The following is a 22,415-nucleotide window of genomic DNA, read 5'->3' as shown; positions in this document are numbered from 1 at the left end:
AGCGGGTCACACCCGGGGCAGGAGGGGCACGTGCCTGGGCTGGGGAGCATGTACCACACCGCCAGATCTCTCTGGAAGCTCGTGTGGCCCGGCTGCTCTATTTTCAAGATGCCTCCACACTGCTTCTTGGCAACAAGCGTGCAGCTCAGCCAATTAGAGTGACCTTCGAGAGGGAACAGGTGGGTTGCTGGGAAACAGGCCCTGCTAAGCGAGCGTGGCAGTTAGCATCGCCAAACTCCCAGCAAGCACTCAGCAACTTTCCCCATGCCAGACCGTGCCTCCCTTCTCTGCACTGGGGCTACGTGTGGGACCTGGCGTAGGGGGCCCAGGGCTCCTTCAGCCACGGGCAGAGACTCCCTTGTGAGCCTATAGCTGTCCAAGTGTCAGAGTGTGAACTCCCTGGGGGGGGGGGGAGGGGGGCGGGGAAGGTGACCGGTGCTGATCAGGGCTTCCGAAGATGGTGTAGAAAGGTGCTGGAGGCTGGGGGGGTGTATGTGTAGCTGGAAGGGAACTTACTTGGGGACAATGACAGGGCAGAGATCAGCTGTGCGGCCCTGGCATCTGTCCTCTGGAGCCCAGGTGACCTGGAAGCCCAAGAACGTCAGGGAGCCTTTCCCAGGCGGGCCAGACCCCTCAACCAGCCCAGGGCTGACTGCCCCGCGGGGTCCCCTGGAGCATGGATCCCACGGAGCTGCTCAGATGAGGAACCAGGCCCCTCTGACCCATGTGCCTTTTCTTCACCAAGGCTGCGCAAAGTCCCGGAGTCTAAACAACATAGCTGGAGCAGCTGGAACCAGTCTGGGGCTGTCTCCACTGGCATCAAGATACAGCTCACCCTACCCTCCAAGAAAGCTCCCGCTCTCCCACCCCTTCCACCCTCTCACCAGCCCTCCACCTGGACACCTGGCCCCTTAGCGGCACCCTCGGCTCTCCCCACCCCCGGGCACACACGCTCACATGCCCTCCAGCCCTCATACCTCCTGGGGCCTGAGGGAGCCGGGCGAGATGCAGGAGAATCCAGGCCCCTGAGCCTCTCCTCCACAGCACCCAGCTCCCCAGAATGTTCAGCTCTGGAGCCTGAGAACAAGGGGGAGATTACGCCCAGGGCTTGCACCTCCCCAGTCCCCATCCTGAGCCGGACGTGCCAGCCCCCCACCCAGGACCTGTGCCTCTGGGCCTTGCCTGCCCTCAGGGCCCCATCGTAATCACAGCAAATGCATTTTCATTCCTCGTGGCCTTCAGTCAGCAACCAGCCTGCCACTGAATATCTCTGTCTGTCTGTCTGTCCATCCCACACCCAGACCAGCAAGAATAAGGCTGTCTCATGGGGCGTCTCTGCTGGTGTGCAGGGAGCTAGGCCCGCGAGAGGAACAGTGCCGCCCTGGGAGAGGAGGCCTGATGTTCCCCAGCCCTGGCCTGGCACGCAGGTGGGGGTCCCTAGGGCCCCACAATTGGCTGCCTAGGCATGGGAATGCCCTCCTCTCCGGAGTGACACCCGGCGGCAGAGCCCCGCACCCCATCTGCGCCCCAGCAGTGGTGCCTCTCCCGCGCTGCTTTCTCTGCTTCCACGACAGTTTCTCTTCCCTCCTTCTCCGCTCCCCCAAACTCCCAGCCCTGCCTCTGAGTCACCTGCCGCTCCCACCCAGCCTCTGCGCTCTGTATTGCTGCCAGAACCGGAGACTCATCTAATTTCTATAATTAAGTGTATTCATTTACCTAACGAGCCCAGGAGCACAACAGGTTTGTGAGTCATTGAGTGAGCAGGGGTGCCCCCTGGGCAGGGGCAGCTGAGGGGAAGCGTGGGGACAGAAGCCATCCTGCCCCTCGCACGTGGCCACTCCCGGGCCAGGCAGGGCCGGTTGCAGGCGGCCCCTCCCCAGCAGCTTCCCAGGGAGGCTCTCTGGGCCCCCCTCAGCTTCAGGAACGCAGAAGGCCTCGGCCAAGCCATTTCCTGTTTCACCTGATGGGAATTAGACCTGACAGTGGAGCCGTGCGCCTGGCAATTTTTAGAGTCAGATTATGCAACTTTGTAGAGGGAATGACTAAGGTCCGTATCTGCTCCTTCCAGGGTGGGCAAAGATAGGAATGGAAGGACAGAATTCAGGGACTCGGCAGGAGGCTGGGGGATTGGGAGGCTACCCCGGAAGGTGCACTGGGCAGAAAGGTCAGACCATTTCATGAGGTTGGCTGTTGTGAAAAACCTGTGCCAGGAGCACCCCCATTTCAGTGCCGTCTGTCTTCAGCCTTGGGCAGACACACGAATGTCCCTTCCGGAAAAGTGTGTTCACGATGGGTCCTGGCATACCCCAGCCCTGCTGTGGCCTGTGGGGCCTGTCTCCTGCTTGTTCTCAGAATGAAATGTCCCGCTAAGAGATGAGAAAATACAGCGGCATCCATGTGGCCTGGACAGGCCCCTTTCAGTGACCGGGGCTGGGAAGCCCCGTGGAGCAGGATGGAGACATTAAGCACCGTCTCGTCACTGAATCTGAGAGCCCAGCTGCTTTTCCTTCGTGAGGACGGATTCAGTCCCGGCCCCACAGGGCTCCTTGCATGGGGCTCCTGAGTCTGATGGGGATGTGATGAGCTAGGTGTCCAGTTTAGCCTGGACGCCACAGCTATTTTCTCCTCTGACTTGCCTTTCTGGTTCGGGGAACTGAGTTGGCTATTTCTGTGGCAGCCCTCAAGTTGTCAGGAGCCCAAGTTTCCACGGTACCCACCTCCTCCTTCCCTCTCCTCCCTCCCACAGGGATGGGCATGCTCATGGCACCCCTCCGGTGGGCACAGATGTCCCTGGGCGACATGATGCAGGAGTGCCAAGCTGGAGCCCCTGGTGCCTTGGGAGATGGACTCCCACCTGTCCCCCCTGGTTCTCTGGCTTCCGTGGGGGAAACAGAGGACCTAGCTAACAGGACGGCTGAGTAGGCTGCTACCTCTCAGGACCTCTGGACCTCCCAGGGCCCTGGGAAGGGGCAAAGTGAGTCCTGGAGTTTGCAGAGACCCACTGTACACGGGGCCCTGCCTAGGAACGCAGCTGCCTACGTGGGCCTCAGCCTGTCCAGACCTTGGGCCTCCTTCCTCAGGGGAAGGCTCTCCCTTCCACCTGTAATCTGAGAGCACAGTTGGCTTCACGTTGGGTGTAGACTTGGACCTGTACCCATTACTTTGTCTTCTAGAAGCCTTTCCCTCACAGCTGCGGCCCACCCCCTCCCCCACAGAGCAGGGAAGCAGCCGGGATAGGAGTTGTTCACCTTACGAGTTTGCACCAGGCCTGCTGACAAACTTAGAGGCATTTGTCAGCCCCCAGGGCTTCTGGGAAGAGCTGCGAGCTGGAACCAGAGGTGGAAGGTGTCTGTTCAGTGTAGGCCGGGAGTCAGAGGGGAGACTGAGTACCAGCCCGAGGGCTGGGGCTCCAGGAGTCACCCCCTTGGGCCCAGACTACCCTGTCACAGAGCTTCCTGGGAGAGGAGGGCCTCCCCTGCCCTGGTCAGAGACTATCACCCCCAAACCCCTACCCCCACAGCAGCCTCCTTGCCCGCCCTGCCTGTGCCCCCGCTGGGAGGGTAGGGGAAGGGAAGGCCCAGGCCACTGACATTCCAGGCTGAGGCTGAGCTGCCGAGAAGGGCTCACTGAGAAGGGTTGGGTTTCTCAATAAGATGCTCCTTTCTGGCCTTCTCTTCTGAGACAGACACGTGCATCCTCCCTGACCCTCCCCTTCGGCATCCACCCTCCAACTGCTAGAACTCTGTTCCTGCCAGATTGAGGAACTGTGGCCGGGCACGACAGGGCAGCACACTCAGGCACCTTCTTCACCAGCCACCCCTGTCCCTCCGCCCCAGGGACAATGGAGTGGCCCCAGGTGGTAGGTGGCAGGTCGAGCTATGCGGGGGTGGGCCGCCCAGGTTGGACTCCAGGCCACACCAGGAACGTCCCCCACTCCCTCCGTGCCAGCATGTAGGACTGTGATCCCTCCGCCCACTGCACTGGGGTTCTGAAGACCTGAGGGCTTGTGATTCCTGGAGCTCGTTACGTGAGCAGGTATGGAGATAAGCTGTAACATGGCCTACGAGTCACCTTGGCCTAGTGCTGGGTAGGCAGAGGGGTGATGAAGGGGCTCACCCCATTCGCTGACCCATCCTTGCTCTTCCTGGCCTCTTAGCCCGGGGTCCCCATGCCTTCCAGCTCTGCTCCTGGCCTAGTCCTTAGCCCACAGGCTGTGGGTCAGCAGCTGGCTTCCTTCTAACATCTCATTCTTTGTTTCTCCCTTTCTTTTGCTGAACTCCTTGCCCCCCCAGACGGCAATGTTGAGCTGAAAGCGTGCGTCCCAGTGTCTCACACCTGTGCTCTTTAAACACAGAGACCTGCCAAGACGCCCTCTCGCCCAGCTATGCCCAGGCTGAAGTCCTCACCCTCTCTTAAGCGGCACCAACATGAGAGAGGCAGGCAGACAGACAGAAAGCCAGAGGCTTAGGGAAACTCTGGAACCCTGGCAAGAATCTTTCGCTGGGAAAGACTCAGAGACCCTTGTTTGCACAGGACTGACGGAAAACCTCCCATGTGACCCTCCAGGCCCAGAGCCATCTGGGTCTGATGTTCTGTTGTACACCGAAGAAATATATATGCACATATAGTATCTATATTCGTACGTACTATACTCGTGTGTGGTGCACGTGCTACTGGTGGTCTGTCTTCTCTGTTAGGCTGTGTCTCCCCAGGCCCAGGCCCCGCCCCCCGGCCCCCCTCTTCTTCACTGACTCCTTGTTTCTGCTGAACACGTGTGTGGAATGTCCCAAGAAAGAGCGTCTGGGCTCTGCCAGTCCCAAGGGGGCGGGGGGCGGGCAGGCCAGACTTGGCCCCTCGGGGTTGTTTCCTTCCCCTGTGGCCGGCGGCCTGTGGGGAAGGCACGGTTGCCCCCCGGGGTCACTGCTCCACTGGCCCCACCCCACCCCAGATTGGGGTTCTACCTCCCACCCCACGCCCCAGTTTTGGGGGACTTCCAGGGGACTTCCTCTGCAGCTTCTTCCACTCCTCCTCCACCTTACCTGTGTCCTGGACCGAGGGGGCGTTTTGTCTTTTTTTATTTTGGGGTTTTTGTTCTGTCTCCTCCGTCCATTTGTTTTCAAAGATGCTGCTGGGCAGACGGGCAGGGAAGGGGTCTGTCTGCCCCTCTGGCTCAGGGGTCTGAGAAGGGGAAGCCTCGGGCAAGCGGAGACCAGTTGCAATACTGTACTTCCTGGCCGGTGGCCAGAGGACGCGTGCAATAGCAGAGGCCAGGTGACCCCTTCAACCTTGGCCTCTGCCCCTCCCGCGGCCCTCTCACCGCAGTCCCACCTGCCCTGCCCCTCCCTGGCGTTGGTCAGTCCTTTTGTAAAGCTGTCCCCTCGTGTGTGTGTGTGTGTGTGTGTGTGTGTGTGTGTGTGTGTGTGTCTGAGGCATGCCTAGGCTGGGCCCTGCCGCCTTGTCTGCGCGCCTTCCACTGTCGTGCTGTGCTCGAGCCCCAATAAAGACATCTGGAGCGTCCTGCTGCTCCCGCCTCGAGTGACTGCGTCCGCCTCTCCTTTCTGGCTCTGTGTCTGTGGGGACCTCCCCGGGCTTCCACCCCAACACCTGAGACATGCAACACACTCCGATCCTAGCCCTGTCCCTGCCCGGAATCACCAATGCCTGCCAACCCCTGCGTTTAGAGCTAGGCATGAATGCCCAGAGAAGGACAGGCTTGCCCGGGGTCGTGAAAGAGGGCTGACCCGGGACCCTCGGCTCCCAGGCAGCGTTCTGGTCTCCACCGCTGCCACCTGACCCCCTCTGTGACGCGGAAGAGATGTGTTTGGAAGGCGTACCCCTGTATTCCTGCTTGCTTGTGCAGGCCACCCCCCCCCCCCCCGCCACCTTCCCTGGAATTGCACCAGTGCTATGTGGGCCAAGGCCCTGGGGATGCCAGAGTCATTGCGAAGACTGGATGGCTGACGAACTGAGGCCGGCAAGGGACAGGTGGCACATCCGGGACCACTTAGCGATGGGGAATAAATGAATCCTGGGTAAGCGATGGGGACACGTGCCCCTCTCTGTTGTTTCCCCGCTCAGTCACATGGAGGCACACGCAGGGCTGGCTCCCAGCTCTGCTGCCTTGTGGGCTCGTTCAAAATGGCCCCGCACCTTCATGCTCAGCTGCCACCGTCTTGAAATGATGGAAGAAGGGGCCCTGCGTGTTCATTTTTGCACCGGGCTCTGTAAATCATGCAGCCAGCTCTGGGCACATGTTTGTTTGCCTCACCCTCTTACTCTAGGCATAAACTAGAGTCGTAGGGCCTCGGTTCAAAGTCTAGAGTCGTAGGGCCTCAGTTCAAAGCCACTTACTAGCTGGGTGACTTGGGAACAGCTCAGCCAACCTCAGTTTTCCATTCTGTAGAAAGAGGATCACAACAGCCCAGTTTGGGTTTCAAAGACCGCGCGTGTAAGGACCGGGCCCAGTGCCCTCGGTGTGCCTATGACGTAGAGAAGATGCCCACAGCAAGTGTTCGTTCCCTCCTCACCCCTTTCCAGAGCTCTTAGGCTTTTCCCCACAGACTTCTGAGTTCGCCGTGTTCAGTCACGCCAAGAAAGGACAAGCGCATAACAGGGGGCAGGGGGTGAGGAAGGCAGAGGGGATGGAAGAAGTGAGGGGAAGCCTGCTCTTGAGGCACAAGAGAAAATCGGGCTTGGAGCCTGAGCCGGCCGAGGCAAAGCAATGGCAGGCTGCCAGTTGTCAATTAAAGATAAGATCTTGTCCGGCCGCGGAGGGCAAGCAGGGCCTGTGCCCCTGCCCCCCCCTTTCCAGGCCGGAGAAAGCCATTTGCAGCCAGGCTGGCCTCAGAGAAGCTTGGCCAGGCCATAATGGGATGGGATGTACTTCTGGCTCCATAACGACATTACGCATCGGGGCCCACGTCCAAGATGGCTGGGGGTTTTTGTTTTGTTTTGTTTTTCGTAGATGAGTGTGGAACCGTTTCACGGTCAGGGGCCAAGAACCAGCAAACAGCCCCGGGGCACCAGAGGCCAGGGTGGCCCTCAGGGGACCCAAGGAGATGCAGGGTCCCCGGTGACACGCTGGTGCAGACTTCTGGAGGGGAGAGGGGCGGAGAGTTCAGCGAGAACAGACTACCCGTCCGCTTCACCTCACAGGAACAGCGGGCAGGGCTGTCGGGAAAGGAAGGCCGTGGCTTCCTCAAAAAAGCAGGGGCTGGGGCGCCTGGGTGGCTCAGTCGGTTAAGCGGCCGACTTCGGCTCAGGTCATGATCTCGCGGTCCGTGAGTTCGAGCCCCGCGTCGGGCTCTGTGCTGACAGCTCAGAGCCTGGAGCCTGTTTCGGATTCTGTGTCTCCCTCTCTCTGACCCTCCCCCGTTCATGCTCTGTCTCTCTCTGTCTCAAAAATAAATAAACGTTAAAAAAAAAATTAAAAAAAAAAAAAAAAAGCAGGGGCTGAGCCCAAACGAGGGGGCTGGTTCAAAGAACAGGACACCGGTGTCCAAGACCAACTTTGGGAGTCAGACACACTCACACTCAGCTTGGAGTCCTGGCCCCATGACTTCCTAGTTGTGGGACCTGGGGCAAGTCACTTAACCTACTTAACCCGTGTGAATCTTTATTTCCTCATCCGTTGAATGGGAGTATTGATGGCACCTACCTCATGGAGCTGTTGGGAGAACCCAGTGAGCAGTGCCTGTAAAACCCTGGGCACATGATCATTGCTTACAAATATTGCGGGGGAGGAGGAGCGTCGTGGAGCAACTTCCCCCCCAGTAACCCACCCCAGTTTGGTTTCTGGCCTCACCTTTCAGATAAGTGCTATGAATTAGCGTCATTTCGGTAAAGCCCTCATCTTCTTGTGAAGCAGGCAGAGAGAGTGGGGGGTCATAATGCCAAACAGCTAACATTTATTGAGTGCCGGGCGATACATCTAATGCTCTTAAAAACTCATTTCGAGGGGCGCCTGGGTGGCGCAGTCGGTTAAGCGTCCGACTTCAGCCAGGTCACGATCTCACGGTCCGTGAGTTCGAGCCCCGCGTCAGGCTCTGGGCTGATGGCTCGGAGCCTGGAGCCTGTTTCCGATTCTGTGTCTCCCTCTCTCTCTGCCCCTCCCCCGTTCATGCTCTGTCTCTCTCTGTCCCAAAAATAAATAAAAAACGTTGAAAAAAAAAAATTAAAAAAAAAAAAAAAAAAAAAAAAAAAAAAAACTCATTTCAAGACCGGTGTCATCATTATTCTTGTTTCACAGAGAAAACTGCAGGACAGCCATGTTGGGTCACCCAGCCAAAAAGGGGCCAAGCTGGGATTTGAACCCAACTAGTCTGACTCCAAGAGTCCAATGCTTTCCTGCCTTGTAAATGGAATGGGACTTCTAAGTCATCAGCCCGAGGGCAGGGATTTGTGCTTTTAATGGTTTTCATTTCATTCACAATTGGAATTGAGGAAGTGGGTGCCCTGGTAGTGCCTGACCCCACCCCCCACAGAAAAGGGGCTGTTGTTAATTAGCATAACCCCCAACTCATGGAATTCTTGATTCTTTCCTCTGCAACCCACTGAGTTTTATTGTCTGAAGGGAGTGACTGGGATGGGGACGGGTCTGGAGACCAAGTTATAGCAGGAGCAGCTCAGCCTGCAGAAGAAAAGGGACCCCCATCTTCAGTATTTGAAGGCATCTGAGGGGAAGTGGGTTTAGCTTATCTTCTGATCCCAGAGAGCAGACCTGGGACCAGTAGGTGGAAATGTTAGGAGGACAGATCGGGGTCAAATAAAGAAGAACCTGGCTTTTTGTTTTCCTGCTATTACAAATTCCCCACATGGTGTTGAAAGCATCCCATACCAAATCAACAGGGAAGGAAGGCCCTGTCATCCTTCCTCAGTCCTACGCTCCTCCCTGGAGGCCACACTATTAACATCTAGCGTTGGGTCCTTCTAGGCCTTTGGTAAAAGACCTTTCTGACAGAACTGCCGAATAGGAATGACCGCCTTGTGGGTACGAGGTTCCTGTCCCTGGAAATGTCTGGAGAGACATTGGGTGGTCACGTGCCAGGGTTTGTGGGAAGAACTTCCACTCGGCATGGAAGGTTGAATTAGAAGACCTCTTCCGGTTCTCACACGTTCTGACTGACAGGGGGCCACGCAGCTACTCAGCGGTGGAGGCTGGTCTGGAGCCCGGGTCTTCCTAACAGGACCCAGATAAGCTCTTTTCCTGGCATGATTTTCCTCAAAGTCCTTCGCTCTGGAGGGGAACTCCCTGCTAGACTCCCTGTCTGCCTCTTTCCAGCCAATCCTGGGTGTATGCCAGGGCTGAGACTGGCATCTGTGGTGCATCTGGTTCAATGACTCGGTTGATACCCTTGCTTGGGTTGATACCCTGCGATGTGTGGCCAGTACCCGCCCCTACAGCCTCCCGGGCCCTGACAGCGTTATCACCGTGAGCACCTGCCCTCATTGCCCGGCTCCAGGCTTTTGTGGGATCAACATGACAGGTGGCACGTGAGCTGGCCCAGTCACCTGGGGCTGTGGTCACCACGCCTCAGCCCCGGATAGCATGGGTTGCTCTAGGGGCCACAAGGGCTGCCAGGGACGCTTGGAGCTGCTTTCCCCCCCGGGGAACCTCACCTGGGCCTGACCATAGCATCACGGGCTGAGGAGAGGGAGCCAGGAGAGCTGTGGCTCCAGGTCAGAGGGGTCAGAGGCCTTCTACTCTTGGTGCTGGAAGCTTCTCCGTTTCTCACAGGGCTGAGGGGCCAGCCTGCACCCCCACCCCCAGTCACCATATTTACCTGTCTTTAGGGCTATTCCATAAGAGTCTCCCAGAACGGCCAGGCTCTGCTTTTGCTAAGCTAGGCTCCCTGCTTCGTAAATCAGCAATTGCCGGTGTGGGGACTAGGGTTGGCCTGAGGAGGTCCCTTCCTTTCTCTCTCTACACCCACTTTGCTAGGTGATCTCACCCACTCCTATAGTCATAAACGCCTTCCAGAAGCTGGTGACAGCCATGTTTGTAGGTCCAGCCCCAGAACTCTCCTCTCAACTTCATTCATTTGTTCATTCATTCATTCATCCATTCATCCAACAAACATATATTAAACTCTATTCCAGGCACTGCTTTCCATGTTGCATGTACATCAGTGACCAGAGAGTACGACCCCCTCCCCTCCCCGCTCTCCACACCCACTCACCCTGCCTGCTCAGCCCCTCAAAAGCACCCCCACGCTCCCCTGACATTGGACTCTGATTTCACGGTTCTCCCTCCCTGTCCTCCTCTCCCCGTCCATGTGCTACCACCATCCACACTGAGGCTGAGCAAAAACCAGGGTGTCATCGTCAACCCCTCCCTCTCATACCTTAACTCACTCACTCACTCACTCACGTTAAATCTTTATCAAATGCCCGTACTGCATCCTGGGGAACCAACAGTGACCCAGTCGGCGGGACCCCTGCCCTCATGGAGCTGACATTCTAATGGGGGGGCTAGGCCAAAAGACCGGTAGACTAAAGACACACATAATAACCTCTCCCACCCTCATTCCAGCCCACTTCAATGCTGTCATTCCTAGTTCTGAAATACACCTCGCAAGCCTTCCATCTCTCACCCCTTCCTCGCTGGGCCCCAGCTGCCTGTCTACACCCCAGTGTCCTCCCAGCAGCCAGACAGGCCTTCCGAAAATGGACACTAGATCACGTTAACCCATCTTCAACCCACAGTGGCTGGATTCCCACTGCACTTTGAGTAAAATCTAAACTCTGTCAAGGTAAAGGGGGGCCCTCACGGCCCTGTGCCTCCTCAGACCCCTCCCTACCTCTGTCCGTGCCCCCCCACACCCCTCTTCCCTCAGCCCCCGAACCTTTGTTACACACAGCGTCTCTTCCACCTTTAATGGAACACTGTGCCCACCTCACCTGACCCCTTTGCCTCACCCCTCTGGTGTGGCTTTAAATGTCACTTCCCTGGTGGCCCCCCCCAGTGCCCCGTGTTGTTTTCTATCACTGCAGCGGGCTCATTTTCTTCGGGGTGCTTAGCATGCTTTGTAACCACGTATTTGCCCCTTGCCTGCCTCCCTGTAAGTACCTGGGGCCCCGCACAGTGCTAGGGGCTCAGTAAATAGTTTATGAATGAATGAATGGGCAGACATGGCCGTGCCATAAGCAGCCGCTGAACTGCATCCTATGTTTTTCCTCCAAGCTGTCTCCAGCTGGCTTCTGCACCTCACTTCTAGGGCATTCCTGGGAGTCCTTGGGGAGTATCGTGAAAGCTCTTCTCTTTACATTATGCATTTCCTGCCTGAGAAACTGTCAGAATAATGAGGACTGAGAGAGAGGGAGGCAGAGAGGGGAGTTCTCCTAGCTCTTCCTGCTCTTCCTTCCAGAACTTCGGAACTTCAGGAACTTGTCAAACCCCCTCCCCAACCGGTGAGCCACCTGAGGGAGCTCATTCACCCTGTCTCCCCTCAGGGCTGAGCCCTGTGGGGTAAGTGCTCTGGGGAAAAGGCAGATGGGAAGAGGCAAAAGACAAAGCTGGCAGGGAGAGAGGTTGGGGCGTGGGAAAGAGGGACAGAAAACAAGTTGCCTGGCCCAGCATGGCCCTCAAGCCAGTCCCCCTCACCCATATGCACTCTTTCTGGAACTCTGAGCCTCCTGGTCCAGCTCAGGCCTCTGGGTGGGACAGTGGGGCTCCTCCGGGTCATCCTGAGCCCTCAGCTGACAGAGCCTGGGGCCACTGGGGTGTCACTACCCCTGAGGGGACCTCTGTAGGGACCAAAGCCTGGGATTCCTTAACCATGGGCAACTCTGTTCTTTATCTCCCTAGAGACCCACTCACCACCTCCCCCCACGGTTTCTCACCTTTAGGCCCCAGGTCCAAGGACAGTCACTTAAAATTCAATATCCATGATCAAATGTTCAAATCAAACAAACAAGGGAGGGGAGCCCAGGTGGCTCAGTCGGTTAAGTGTCTGACTCCTGACTTGGGCTCCGGTCATGATCTCATGGTTTGTGAGTTCAAGTCCCAAGTCAGGCTCTGCACACAGTGTGGAGTCTGCTTGGGATTCTCTCTCTCTGCGCCTCCCCACTCATATTCTCTCTCTCTCTGTCTCTCAAGAATAAATAAACTAAAAAAAAAAAAAAGGAGGGGGGCAACAAACAAAAACAGACTTTTCCCCATACCCTCAGTGTCCCGCCTGGCCCAGGCCCAGGCAGCTGGCCCTCGGGAAGACCAGGGGTGATCCCAGGAGGCCCAGAGCCCCCAGAGGAGCGGCTCCTGGCCCGGCTGTTGCCATGGTGGCCCTCCCTGGGGTGGCGGCTGCCAAGTTGCTATGGAGAACAGAGTTTTGCCACGGCTTCCACTACCGGCACCGAGAAGCTCCCCCAGGACCCTCCCCCTTCCCAAGCCAATACATGGTCAGCCTGGTGGCCAGCTTGTGCTGTCGTCTCAGTGGACCAGGGGGGCACTATAGGAATAGGAGTCAGAACCAGTTTCCTTCCCAGCACCCCAGCTGCGTCTAGCCTCATGCCTCAGGACTGCCTCCTCCCCCTGAGGGAACGATACTGTTTGTACTCCTGGCAGATCCATTAGGGACCTCATTTCTCTCAGGACCTTCCTCCCCCCCCAGGTGGCAACCAGCTCCCAGACAGCCTGGTGGGGGGGGGGGGGTGGGATGGTGAGGGTAGGGGGTGTGTGAGAAGGCTCCAATGGCAGCACTCTCCCTCTGGACATAGCGTGCTGCACTGTGACCAGCTGCATTTCCCTGGACAGAACTGGAAAATTGGTTTCTAGAACCCTCCATGTCTCTTCTTGAGTTTGTGTCTATCCTCACTAAATATGCTACACCCTTACTGCACCTCAAACACCCGCACATTTCCCAGGTCCTTCTAGTCTCTCCACCCTCTCTTCATGTTCTAATATATGCAGAGAAAAGTATCTTGTGCCAGTCATCCACACGGTAGTATAAATCAGGGCCCATGTATATTTCATTTCCCAGGACATAGGATTACTAGAACTCCTCTCAGCTTATGGAGTAAGAGCCCTGTTCTCTGTTATCGGAAGTCCTCACACCAGAGAACTCTAGGGAGGGTAGATATTTTGTTTGTTTGTTTTGACCAGAGGAGAGAGAAAGCAGGAGCTCCTTGTGTGAGTCAAGGTAGAGGCCAGAGTTCTACAAGGAATTTGGGCTTTGCTTTGATTACTAAAAGAAAATGGAGCACGAAAGGGAAATCAGAAGTGATATGTGATAGGAGTTGCCTGTCTCGAAGACCCTCTCTCTCCTTTTGGACCCCCTTCCATATTCCAGTATTGAGTCCCCTGCCTGGCAAACACATACATCCCTCAAGGGACTTATACGTCCCTCAAGTCCCGCTCATCTGTCACCTCCGGTGAGAATCTTCCCTGGACTCTTCCTTTATACCCTCACGGTACCTGGTACGCCCCTCTAGTGTAGGACTTAGCACAGGGATAGCCTGTTGCTTATTTACTTGTTTATGGGGACTTACTATTTACTCACTTATTAAGGCTTTTATCTCCAGCTCCTGCTCGGTGCTCAGGAGCTCAATGATGAATGAATGAATGGAGGAATGAATGAGTAGACAGGGAATGAGCTAGCCGCTCACTCCTGACTTCTGCCATTCACACTTGTCATTCTAGCCCATGTCTGGTCTCAGAATCTGTCCAGAACAGTTCCCTGGGATGCTGGGCCCCTCCCTCTACCACCCACCACTGTGTGCCAGCCCAGCCTGCCCCCACTGCCCGCAGTGCCCCCATCCACAGCCCCCCACTCCCCTCAGCTTCCCAGGCTCTGGCCAGCCAGTGGGCCTTTCTCTCCTGGTGCTAATGGCTTCAGACCGTCCCTGGAGTCTACGTGGACCAGCCAAGGGCTCATGTCCCAGGTTCTTCCCTTCTCCATATTCCACGTTCTCAGTCTTCATCAGTGTTCTTTTATGAGCCTCCTGCCCTCTCCAACTCTCTGAGCACCAATGTGGGCAAAATCCCCGCTGCCCGAGTGGGCCATAGAGAGAGAAGCTGGAGAGGGTTGTTTCCATAGGAGCCTGGCCCAGTCCCATGACATTGCTTGGCCTCAGTTTCCACGTCTGTGAAATGGGAATTCAACCTCCCCTGCCCTCATCCACAGGAGGTATGAAGGTTAAATGAGGAAGTGGGTAGACGGGTCTTCTGGAACCCCTGGAGCACTACCTGAGGTGAAAGGTTATCATTCCTCTGACCTTCCCTCAGAGGCTGGGGTGTTCCTACAGAAGAGGAGAGCTGGTGCTTCTGGAAATAGTAATAGCTCACATTGAGCACCTGACAGGCCAAGCATTGTGCTAAGCCTTCTGTGCGGATTCATCTTCAGAACAAACCTAGGAGGTAAGAGCTCTTTTAATCACTTCCATGTGACAGATAAGGAACCAAGGCACGGAGATCAGCCCGACAGCAATCTCACAGACAGATTTCACATCCCGATTTTGACCTGAACCCATTCAGCCTGACTCTGCCCCACCCCCATGCCCCTGACCGCTGGCTCTACAGGCTGCAGCTGGCCCCGTGGCACTGGCCCCTCTCCTGTCATCGATTAACTGCCCACACCCAGAATTTTAGCTGCCACTGGCTTTGCTGCTTGTGCCTTTTTTTTTTTTTTTTTTTTTTTTTTTGCCAGGAGGAGCGAAGAGAGGTGAAATAGGTGAAACAGCTAGCCAGGCTCAGGCAGGCAAATGGTGCTCTGTGCACGTCCGCCGTGTTGTAGAGACACAATCAGGGGAGTAGGGCTTGGCAGGCGTGACTTCCACAACAGAAAGCACTAGAAACCCTTTGCCCGAAATCCTTGCTAGGGCCATTCACTAGGGAGATGACAGGACGGAGGCAGTGTCCAAGCATGATGCAGGGCCTCGGGGCATGGATGCTCTCGAGGTGACCGGCTGGCGAGGCCATTTCCCTCCTGGTGGCCGTGAAGCACCTGTGTGATACCTGTGTACTTGACCGTGAGAAGCCAGAGAGAAGCCCGCCAAGCTGCCTGCTGCCAGGGCTACCACCTGCACCCCACCTTGTAGTCCTTCTCTCTCCCAGGGCTTGTCTACACACACCCGCGAGCTCTGGGGCATAGGAGCCGAAGAGTGGGGACGTGGGAGAAAGCACTAGAGGAGAGACAGAGAGCAGGGATCCTGGAGGGGGGTGGGGGAGAGAGGCAGGGAGGACGGGTGGGAGACGGAGGAGTCGGAAGGGAAGTGGGGCGGGAGGAGTGAGAAAATGCGGGAAGAGGAGGACGGTTAAGGGAGGAGGGAGAAGGAGGAGGGACCAATCCCGACCGTGGAACCTAAAATGAACTCAACAGGCTGGAAATAGAACAGCTGGGCAAACCCAAAACACTGTTTGGGTGTCTGCTGAGCAAGCACGTGAATGAACAGAACTGGGGGAGCAGTTCAAGGAAGAAATAGATCATTTCATCTCAGAGGTAGGTCCGAACAGGAGGCGTTTATTCCAGCCCGCCCAGATTACTCGGGATTCTTCTTCTGGGGGTGTTTTCTTTACGTAAGCATTATTTTTAACAGGCTGCCTTGGCGGCTGGGTTAGCCTGACGCCACCCCACCCTTGCTTGGCGGATGGAAGGTTTGGGTTACTCTGAGGGTTTTTATTGTCATTGTGGACACTTCTGGCTTCAGGGGAAGAAATCTTTTTTTTTTTAATCTTTTTTTATGTTTATTACTTACTTTTGAGAGAGAGACAGAGTGTGAGCGGGGGACGAGCAGAGAGAGAGGGAGACACAGAATCCAAAGCAGCTCCAGGCTCTGAGCTGTCAGCACAGAGCCCGATGCGGGGCTCCAACTCCTGAACCGTGAGAACATGACCTAGGCTGAAGTTGGATGCTCAACCAACTAAGCCATCCAGGGGAGAAATCTTAATCCGCTTGCCAAATGGAGGTTTAGAACTCTGAGTTGTGTTCCTGAATCCATTTGTAGAACAAAACCCAGTTCTGGAATGGGCCAGGACTGGCCTGGGGGACCCTGCCCCCCTCAGCACCCCCAGGGCTCCATGATGCCTTCTGGTGACCTCACTTGATGCCAACACACTTCACCCTGGGAGGTGCCCCGTGCACCTGACGCTCAGTCCAGGGACCCCTTCCCTGGCCGTCAGTGACCACCTCTCTGCTCCCGCCCTGCCCCCGTAGCACTGTTTCTGTCTTCCTCCACCCTTCCAAACCCTGGCTCTCTTTCCCACCTAGGCTCCTATGCAGACTTCCTGGGTCTCAAAGACCATTTCCGGACTCTCAGGGTGCGTGAGCCCCCCAAAGTTGCAGCCAACGTTGTTTGTATGTTATATTCTACAGGCAGGGTTCGAATCTTTCATCAGACTTGCTGTGCCCACTTCCCGCCAATGTGAAGAACAATTAGTCTGGAAGTTAGAGGCTGGGCCAGCACAGACTGAAAACAGGTGGAGCCAGGTGGCCCCTGGTGGCTCCTTTTAGCTAGCCGTCACTCTGGGGTTTTTGCTCCATCACAGATCTCTCTAGAGTTAGATCAGCTTTCCTTGGGACTGACCGTGGACAGGAACTGGAGAACCGGAGCTCTAGCCTTGCATCTACCGCTGGCTGTGCTATCTTTGACAACTTGCCTGCTGAGCTACAGCGCTTATAAAATTGGGGATAATACTGCCCATCTTAGCACGTTCCCCCAAGGCTCGATTAAGATCCTGCATTCTTACTGCTTTAGCCCGGTACCTGACATTTCATTCGTAAAGCTTAACTTCCTTCCTCTCCCCCTTCTTTCCTGGATGAACACTAAGGAACCTTCCCAAATTGAGCAGGTAGACTCTACTAGAGGATTGTTGGGGAGACCTAAACCGGAGAGAAAGAGCCCAGGCCATTCTGCAGCCTTTCCAGGAGGTGCAGGGGCAGGAGGGTTAGCTCTGGTGGAGGACGGAAGAGAGGAGGTCTTCGTCAGCAGAAGGTCTCAACCGTGGCAGGAAGGCAACCGCACCCATGTCAGATATTCGGAACACAGCCAGCTGGCGGATGGGCCACTTAGAGACACATCAGTTGTAAGGAAGCTGACCGAAGACCCCTTGGCGCCTACCCTCACTGCACACACCACCAAGACAGACGCTGATTACCAAGCCATCCCGAAATCTCTCCTTCCCTACGCTACCTCTCACCTTCCTTGGGGCCAAGGCTCTTGGCCCAAAGTGGCTTGTTCTGTGCACTTCAGATAGAACTAGAAGTAACACAGGTTAGCTTCCTCTTCTCTGACATTGATGAGCTGGGGGACCAAGGAGGGTGAGAAAATTCAGGAGTTTTTCCTGGTTCTTGGCACCATTTGTGCCCGTCCCAGCTTTCCGTGCCCTTGTCTGACCCTCCTCTTGCCAGAGTGAGAGACCAGCATCTTCGAGAATGCCCATGACGTACTCTGAGCTTCTCAGATGTAAAGGGCAAGAGAAATCAAAGGCAGCCCTTATCTCTATCCAGATGATGGGGATAAACACAGCCCAAACCTGTGTCTTGGCCTGCCTCGCTTGGCCAGTGGCTGAGTGAATGCCAAGCTGAGATTTCTCTTACTTTGTACTCACCTGGCCCCAAAGGCTGCCAGGGTATTGGCTACCAAGTCACTAATCCATAAAAGCCACCTGCAGCCCCTCCACAGGTCCCAGAAGGAATCTTTAGTCTGTTCTGACCTCAGAGGCCACCTTGCCCGCTTGGCCAGTGCCTTCTTCACTCCGGATTTGGGCATCACATCTGTAATTTGATGCCTAGGAAATATTTTTAGCTACCAACCTTGACGCAGACTTCATCCCCATTCACCACTGGGATAACGAGAGGGGAAGGAATTGGAAAATTCCACCAGCCACACGGCTAACAGCTGTTTGAAGGGTCTTCCTAATAGACAAGTCTGACCATGTCCTTCCCTTTCTGAAAACCCTTCCATGGCTCCCTGTTGGGTAGAGGTGAGATGCCCAAGACCCTTGACTGTCTGGCCCATCAACCCTCATTTCCTGTCCCTCCCTCCCCACACATTCAAGGAGGAGTGTTCTTTGAACTTCTGCACTGTCCTGCTTTAGCAGGTTGCTCAAAGCAGCCCCCATTTGCTCTACCTTGTGAAAAGTACTCATCTCTTGGGAAGTCTTTCCTTATCCACCCATCCCACCAGCAGAATTTTCTCCCCACACAGCCCCTGATACACCTTTACAAGAGCATTTGTTTGCACTCCGTATTTACCTGAATGCCTTGCACAAAACTTTTTTTTTTAAGTTTATTTATGTATTTTCAGAGAGAGCATGATCTGGGGAAGGGCAAAGAAAGAGGGAGAGAGAGAGAATCCCAAGCAGGCTCCACGCTGACGGCACAGGCCCCACCTGCGGCTCGATCTCTCGAAACGCAAGATCGTGACCCGAGCCGAAATCAAGAGTCCCACGCTTAACTGACTGAGCCACCCACACACCCCTACACAAACTGTGTTAAGAGTCATAGTTTGGACTCACCTTCCCTGTACTTCTGCAAATTGGGCCAAGGAACCTATGTAGATGTTAGGATATTAACTATATTAGGGAAAATTTAAATTATCCAAAATTTAGATAAGGTCAAAAGGATGACTGTATACTCTTGCCCTGTCATAGTGAAGCTTTGTTTAACAGACCTACACAAAGCTTATTTAATTCTCTAGAACTGTGCTATCAACATAGAGCTTTTGAGCACTTAACATGTTAAGTGCTAATGCCACATGTTAAAATGACAGTATTTTGGACCTGTTGGGTTAAATAAAGTATATTATTAATTAATTTTTTTTTATTTTAGAGAGAGAGAGCGAGCGCATGTGAGCAAGGGAGAGGATCAGAAGGAGAGAGACAGAGAGAGAGAGGGAGAATCTTAAGTAGGCTTCACGCTCAGCACAGAGCCCCACACGGGGCTCAATCCCACAACCTTGAGATCCTGACCTGAGCTGAAATCAAGAGTCAGATGCTCAACTGACCAAGCCACCCAGGCGCCCCAATAAAATGTATTATTAACATTGATTTCACCTGTTCGTTTTTACTTTTTAACGTGACTACTAAAAAAATTTGAGTCACACACATGGTTCCCAGTGTATATTTATTGGATGGCACGCTCTAGAAGACCATTTCACCGTCCGGTAGAGAGTCAAATGATTTCTGGCTGGTAGGAGAGATAACCCCAGTTTAATTGCTCTGCAGGACACTTACCAGATTTGTCTCAACTTACAAAGAAATTTATTTTGATGTGTCTTCCCTTTGAATTTTTTTTTAACATCTATTTATTTTTGAAAGACAGACAGAACGTGAGCGGGACGGGGCGGAGAGAGAGGGAGACACAGAATCCGAAGCAGCTCCAGGCTCTGAGCTGTCAGCACAGAGCCCGACGCAGGGCTCGAACTCACAGACTTTGAGATCATAACCTGGGCCGAAGTCGGACACTCAGCCGACTGAGCCATCCAGGTGCACCGGTGTGTCTTCCTTTTAAATCCAGTTCCTTAAAGGCTCTTTGAACCAGCGTATTTTATTGGTTACCTCGTTAATGGATGAGTTAAATAAAATCTTTGACACGTTTATTCTGTATCTGTAGGAGACTTATACTTTCAACTTTTTAGAAATTACACTTAGACCTCTATCTCCTGTCCAGCTTAAGAGCATAGCTTGAATTATTAACATGCCTGGTAGTAAGTAGGGGCTTGATAGGTGTTTGTTGAATGAGTTAAAACACTTCCTTGGACTTGAGACCTCATGTTTGAACTGCCAAACACCCTCTGCAGTGGGATCCCTATCTGCCATATGCCTGAGGCTAGTGGGGGGATGTAGGAAATATGAGAGCTTCTTTTCAGGACCCTAAACTATTTGGGGGGGTCCCCATAAAGATTCCCCAACTCTTGGGCCATGTGATCCCCAGAGAATGCTAGCAGAAGCAAATCCTGGCCCTCCTGCACCCCCAACCCCCAACTCCCCCCCCCCACCCCCCGGGGGTGCAAGAAGCAGGATACCCAGATAGGTTTCCCTTCCTTTCTGCCCATGACCTGGGCTCTTACCAACCTCAGCACTGTGGCGATCCCACCAGACAACCCTGACTGTTCCTCCAGGTCTGGACACAGAGGCATTTTTGTGTTGAAGGTCAGTAAGCAGGGCTAGCCTCAGGAGCCAGGTCTTCTGGGGGCCCTAGAAAACTCTGGGTCCTGAGTCCAGAGAGACAATTGCAAAACTATATAGTTTCCCCTTTCCCCTCCTTGCCATCTCCACAGTGGGGGATGGCCGGCTGGCCATAAGGGGAGAAGTTCCTTGTGAATTCCTTGAGGGCAGAAGCTTGTCATTCGTATGCCTGGCAACTGCTGAGCACTTTTCCCAGCTCACGGTGGACACTCGGTGAACGTTCGTCCGCCTCTCCTCCCTCTGCCTGACTCCAGTCTACAGCCAGCTTCCTTCCAAACAGCCTGATGTATAGACTCTTTGGCCTCGACAGAACATTGATTAATCAATCGCCCTCTCTGGGAGTCTGGGCAGGATCCGTTGATAATGAGGCATCAAGCTCAGGGGTGGTGACCTTTTAGAAGTGTCACACCAAACTTGCGGTTGTCCACGTCCCTTATGAAGAAGAGAGAAGTCTGTAGAGGCTCCGCTGCCAGAGAAGGAGAGTAAAAGCAACATTTTTTATTGTGATAGAATATACATAACAAAATTTTCTATTTTTAACTGTAGAGTTTGATGGCATTAAGTACATCCACATTGTTGGCGCCCCTGGGTGGCTCAGTCGGCCAAGCACCTGACTCTTGATTTCAGCTCAGGTCATGATTCCAGGGTGGTGGGATTGAGCCCCGAGTTGGCTCTGTGCTGAGCATAGAGCCTACTTGGGACTGTCTCTTTCCCTCTGTCCCTCTGCCCTTCCCCCCACCAAAGTACATTCACATTATTGTACAACTGTCACCACCGTCCATCTCCAGAACTTTCCCATCACCCCAAAATGAAACTCGGCCCACTAAACACCAACTCCCCATTCTTCTCTCCTCCCCAGCCCCTGGGAGCCACCATTCTGCTGTCTGGCTCTATGAATGTAACTACTCTAGGTGCCTCATATAAGTGGAATCATGCAGTATTTGTCCCTTTGTGATTGGCTAAGCCTAATGTCCAGTGTGTGTGTGTGTGTGTGTGTGTGTGTGTGTATCACATTTTGTTTATCCATTCATCCAACCTGGGTTGCTTCCGGTTTGGGGCTATTGTGAATAACGGGTGTACAAACATTTCTTTGAGAGTCTCCTTTCATTTCCTCTGAACACACCCGGAAGTAGAATTGCTGGATCATATTAACGCTTGTTTAATTTTCTGAGGTCAAAACCACATTACTGAGCACCTGTGCAGTTCCAGCTCTGAGCTAAGCCCTTTCTATTTGCCATCCCATTTAATCCATACAACAACCCTTTGGGGTGAAGAAGATAGTCTCCGGTTTATACCAAGTGAAGATTCCAGAAACCAAATGACTTGCTCCAAGTTAGAGACAGCGATGGGCAGTCAGGTTTTGAACCCAGGTTGACTTGATGCCAATGCCACACGTTTCCCAGGCAGCAGGCAACGAAAACAAATACGGTTGTCAAAAGGAAGGGCCACACTTTTTTTTTTTTTTTAATGTTTATTTATTTTTGAAGGAGAGAGAGAGACAGAGTGTGAGTGGGGGAGGGGCAGAGAGAGAGGGAGACACAGAATCTGAAGCAGGCTCCAGGCTCTGAGCTGTCAGCACAGAGCCCGACGCGGGGCTCGAACTCACAAACTGCGAGATCATGACCTGAGCCGAAGTCAGACGCTTAATCAACTGAGCCACCCAGGCGCCCCGGAAGGGCCACACTTTAACGCTGTCGGTGGCTAACACTTTCTTTAATTAACAACCAACACCTTAGCAGGAATCCGGCAGAAGGATCCCCCTTGCTCAGATCAGATGAAACACTGTCTTCCAGATGTTTCCCAGACCACACTCCTTTTTTCCCGGCCTCCTCCCCCTCCTCCTAGCTTCCCTGGCCTTCCTTCCATCAACTAGACCCCCTGCACTTTGTGTTCCTGGCTGACAGACAAATTCCCTCCAGGCCGCAAACTCCCCAGGCCACAGCTCACATGGTCCCTGTGTATAGCCTGAACCTACCAGTGTCCCGCGCTCTGTAACAGTTTGAATCAATGAATCAATGAGTGACTCACTCAATCAATGACGGTAGGGAGGACAGGCACGAAGAAAGAGAACACCAGAATTATCCACTTCTCCGCTTCTACTTCACTATTTGTGTAAGACCAGGCTGTGAGTTGCTCAGAATAATCTGTGTGCCATATTTGGCACCACTGCGCAAGCCTGAGCCATTTTGGGGTTGGAAACTCCCAGGGAAAGAGATGGAATTATCCTCTTGGAGAAATATGCCCGCGTGGCTGGCCCAAGGAAGGGGAGGAGGAGTTTTCAGTGTTGGGAGAG

General features: G+C 54.3%; 1 protein-coding gene across 5 annotated transcripts in view; it reads left to right on the top strand.

Moving 5' to 3' along the window:
* Positions 1–22,415, top strand: part of KCNC4 (potassium voltage-gated channel subfamily C member 4) — a 45,819-nt gene that overhangs the window by 16,951 nt on the left and 6,453 nt on the right. Inside the window, exon 4 of one of the 5 annotated variants that reach the window (XR_013557447.2) lies at positions 14,222–14,353. The exons of 1 other annotated variant lie outside the window; for it this stretch is intronic. Coding sequence is in view for 3 of the 4 variants with exons in the window: in XM_078451579.2 (XP_078307705.1) it covers positions 746–915 (170 nt within the window). In the remaining variant the exon portion in view is untranslated. Of the gene's footprint in view, positions 1–745; positions 3,996–4,292; positions 5,534–14,221; positions 14,354–22,415 lie in introns of those variants that run through there. 3 more of the 5 variants (XM_078451580.2, XM_078451581.1, XM_078451579.2) reach the window with 3 other exon arrangements.

This window comes from Panthera onca, chromosome C1 (genome assembly GCF_046562875.1).
Source record: "Panthera onca isolate mPanOnc1 chromosome C1, mPanOnc1 haplotype 2, whole genome shotgun sequence".
Taxonomy (NCBI): Eukaryota; Metazoa; Chordata; class Mammalia; order Carnivora; family Felidae; genus Panthera; species Panthera onca.
This window is presented reverse-complemented; position numbering and strand designations above follow the sequence as displayed.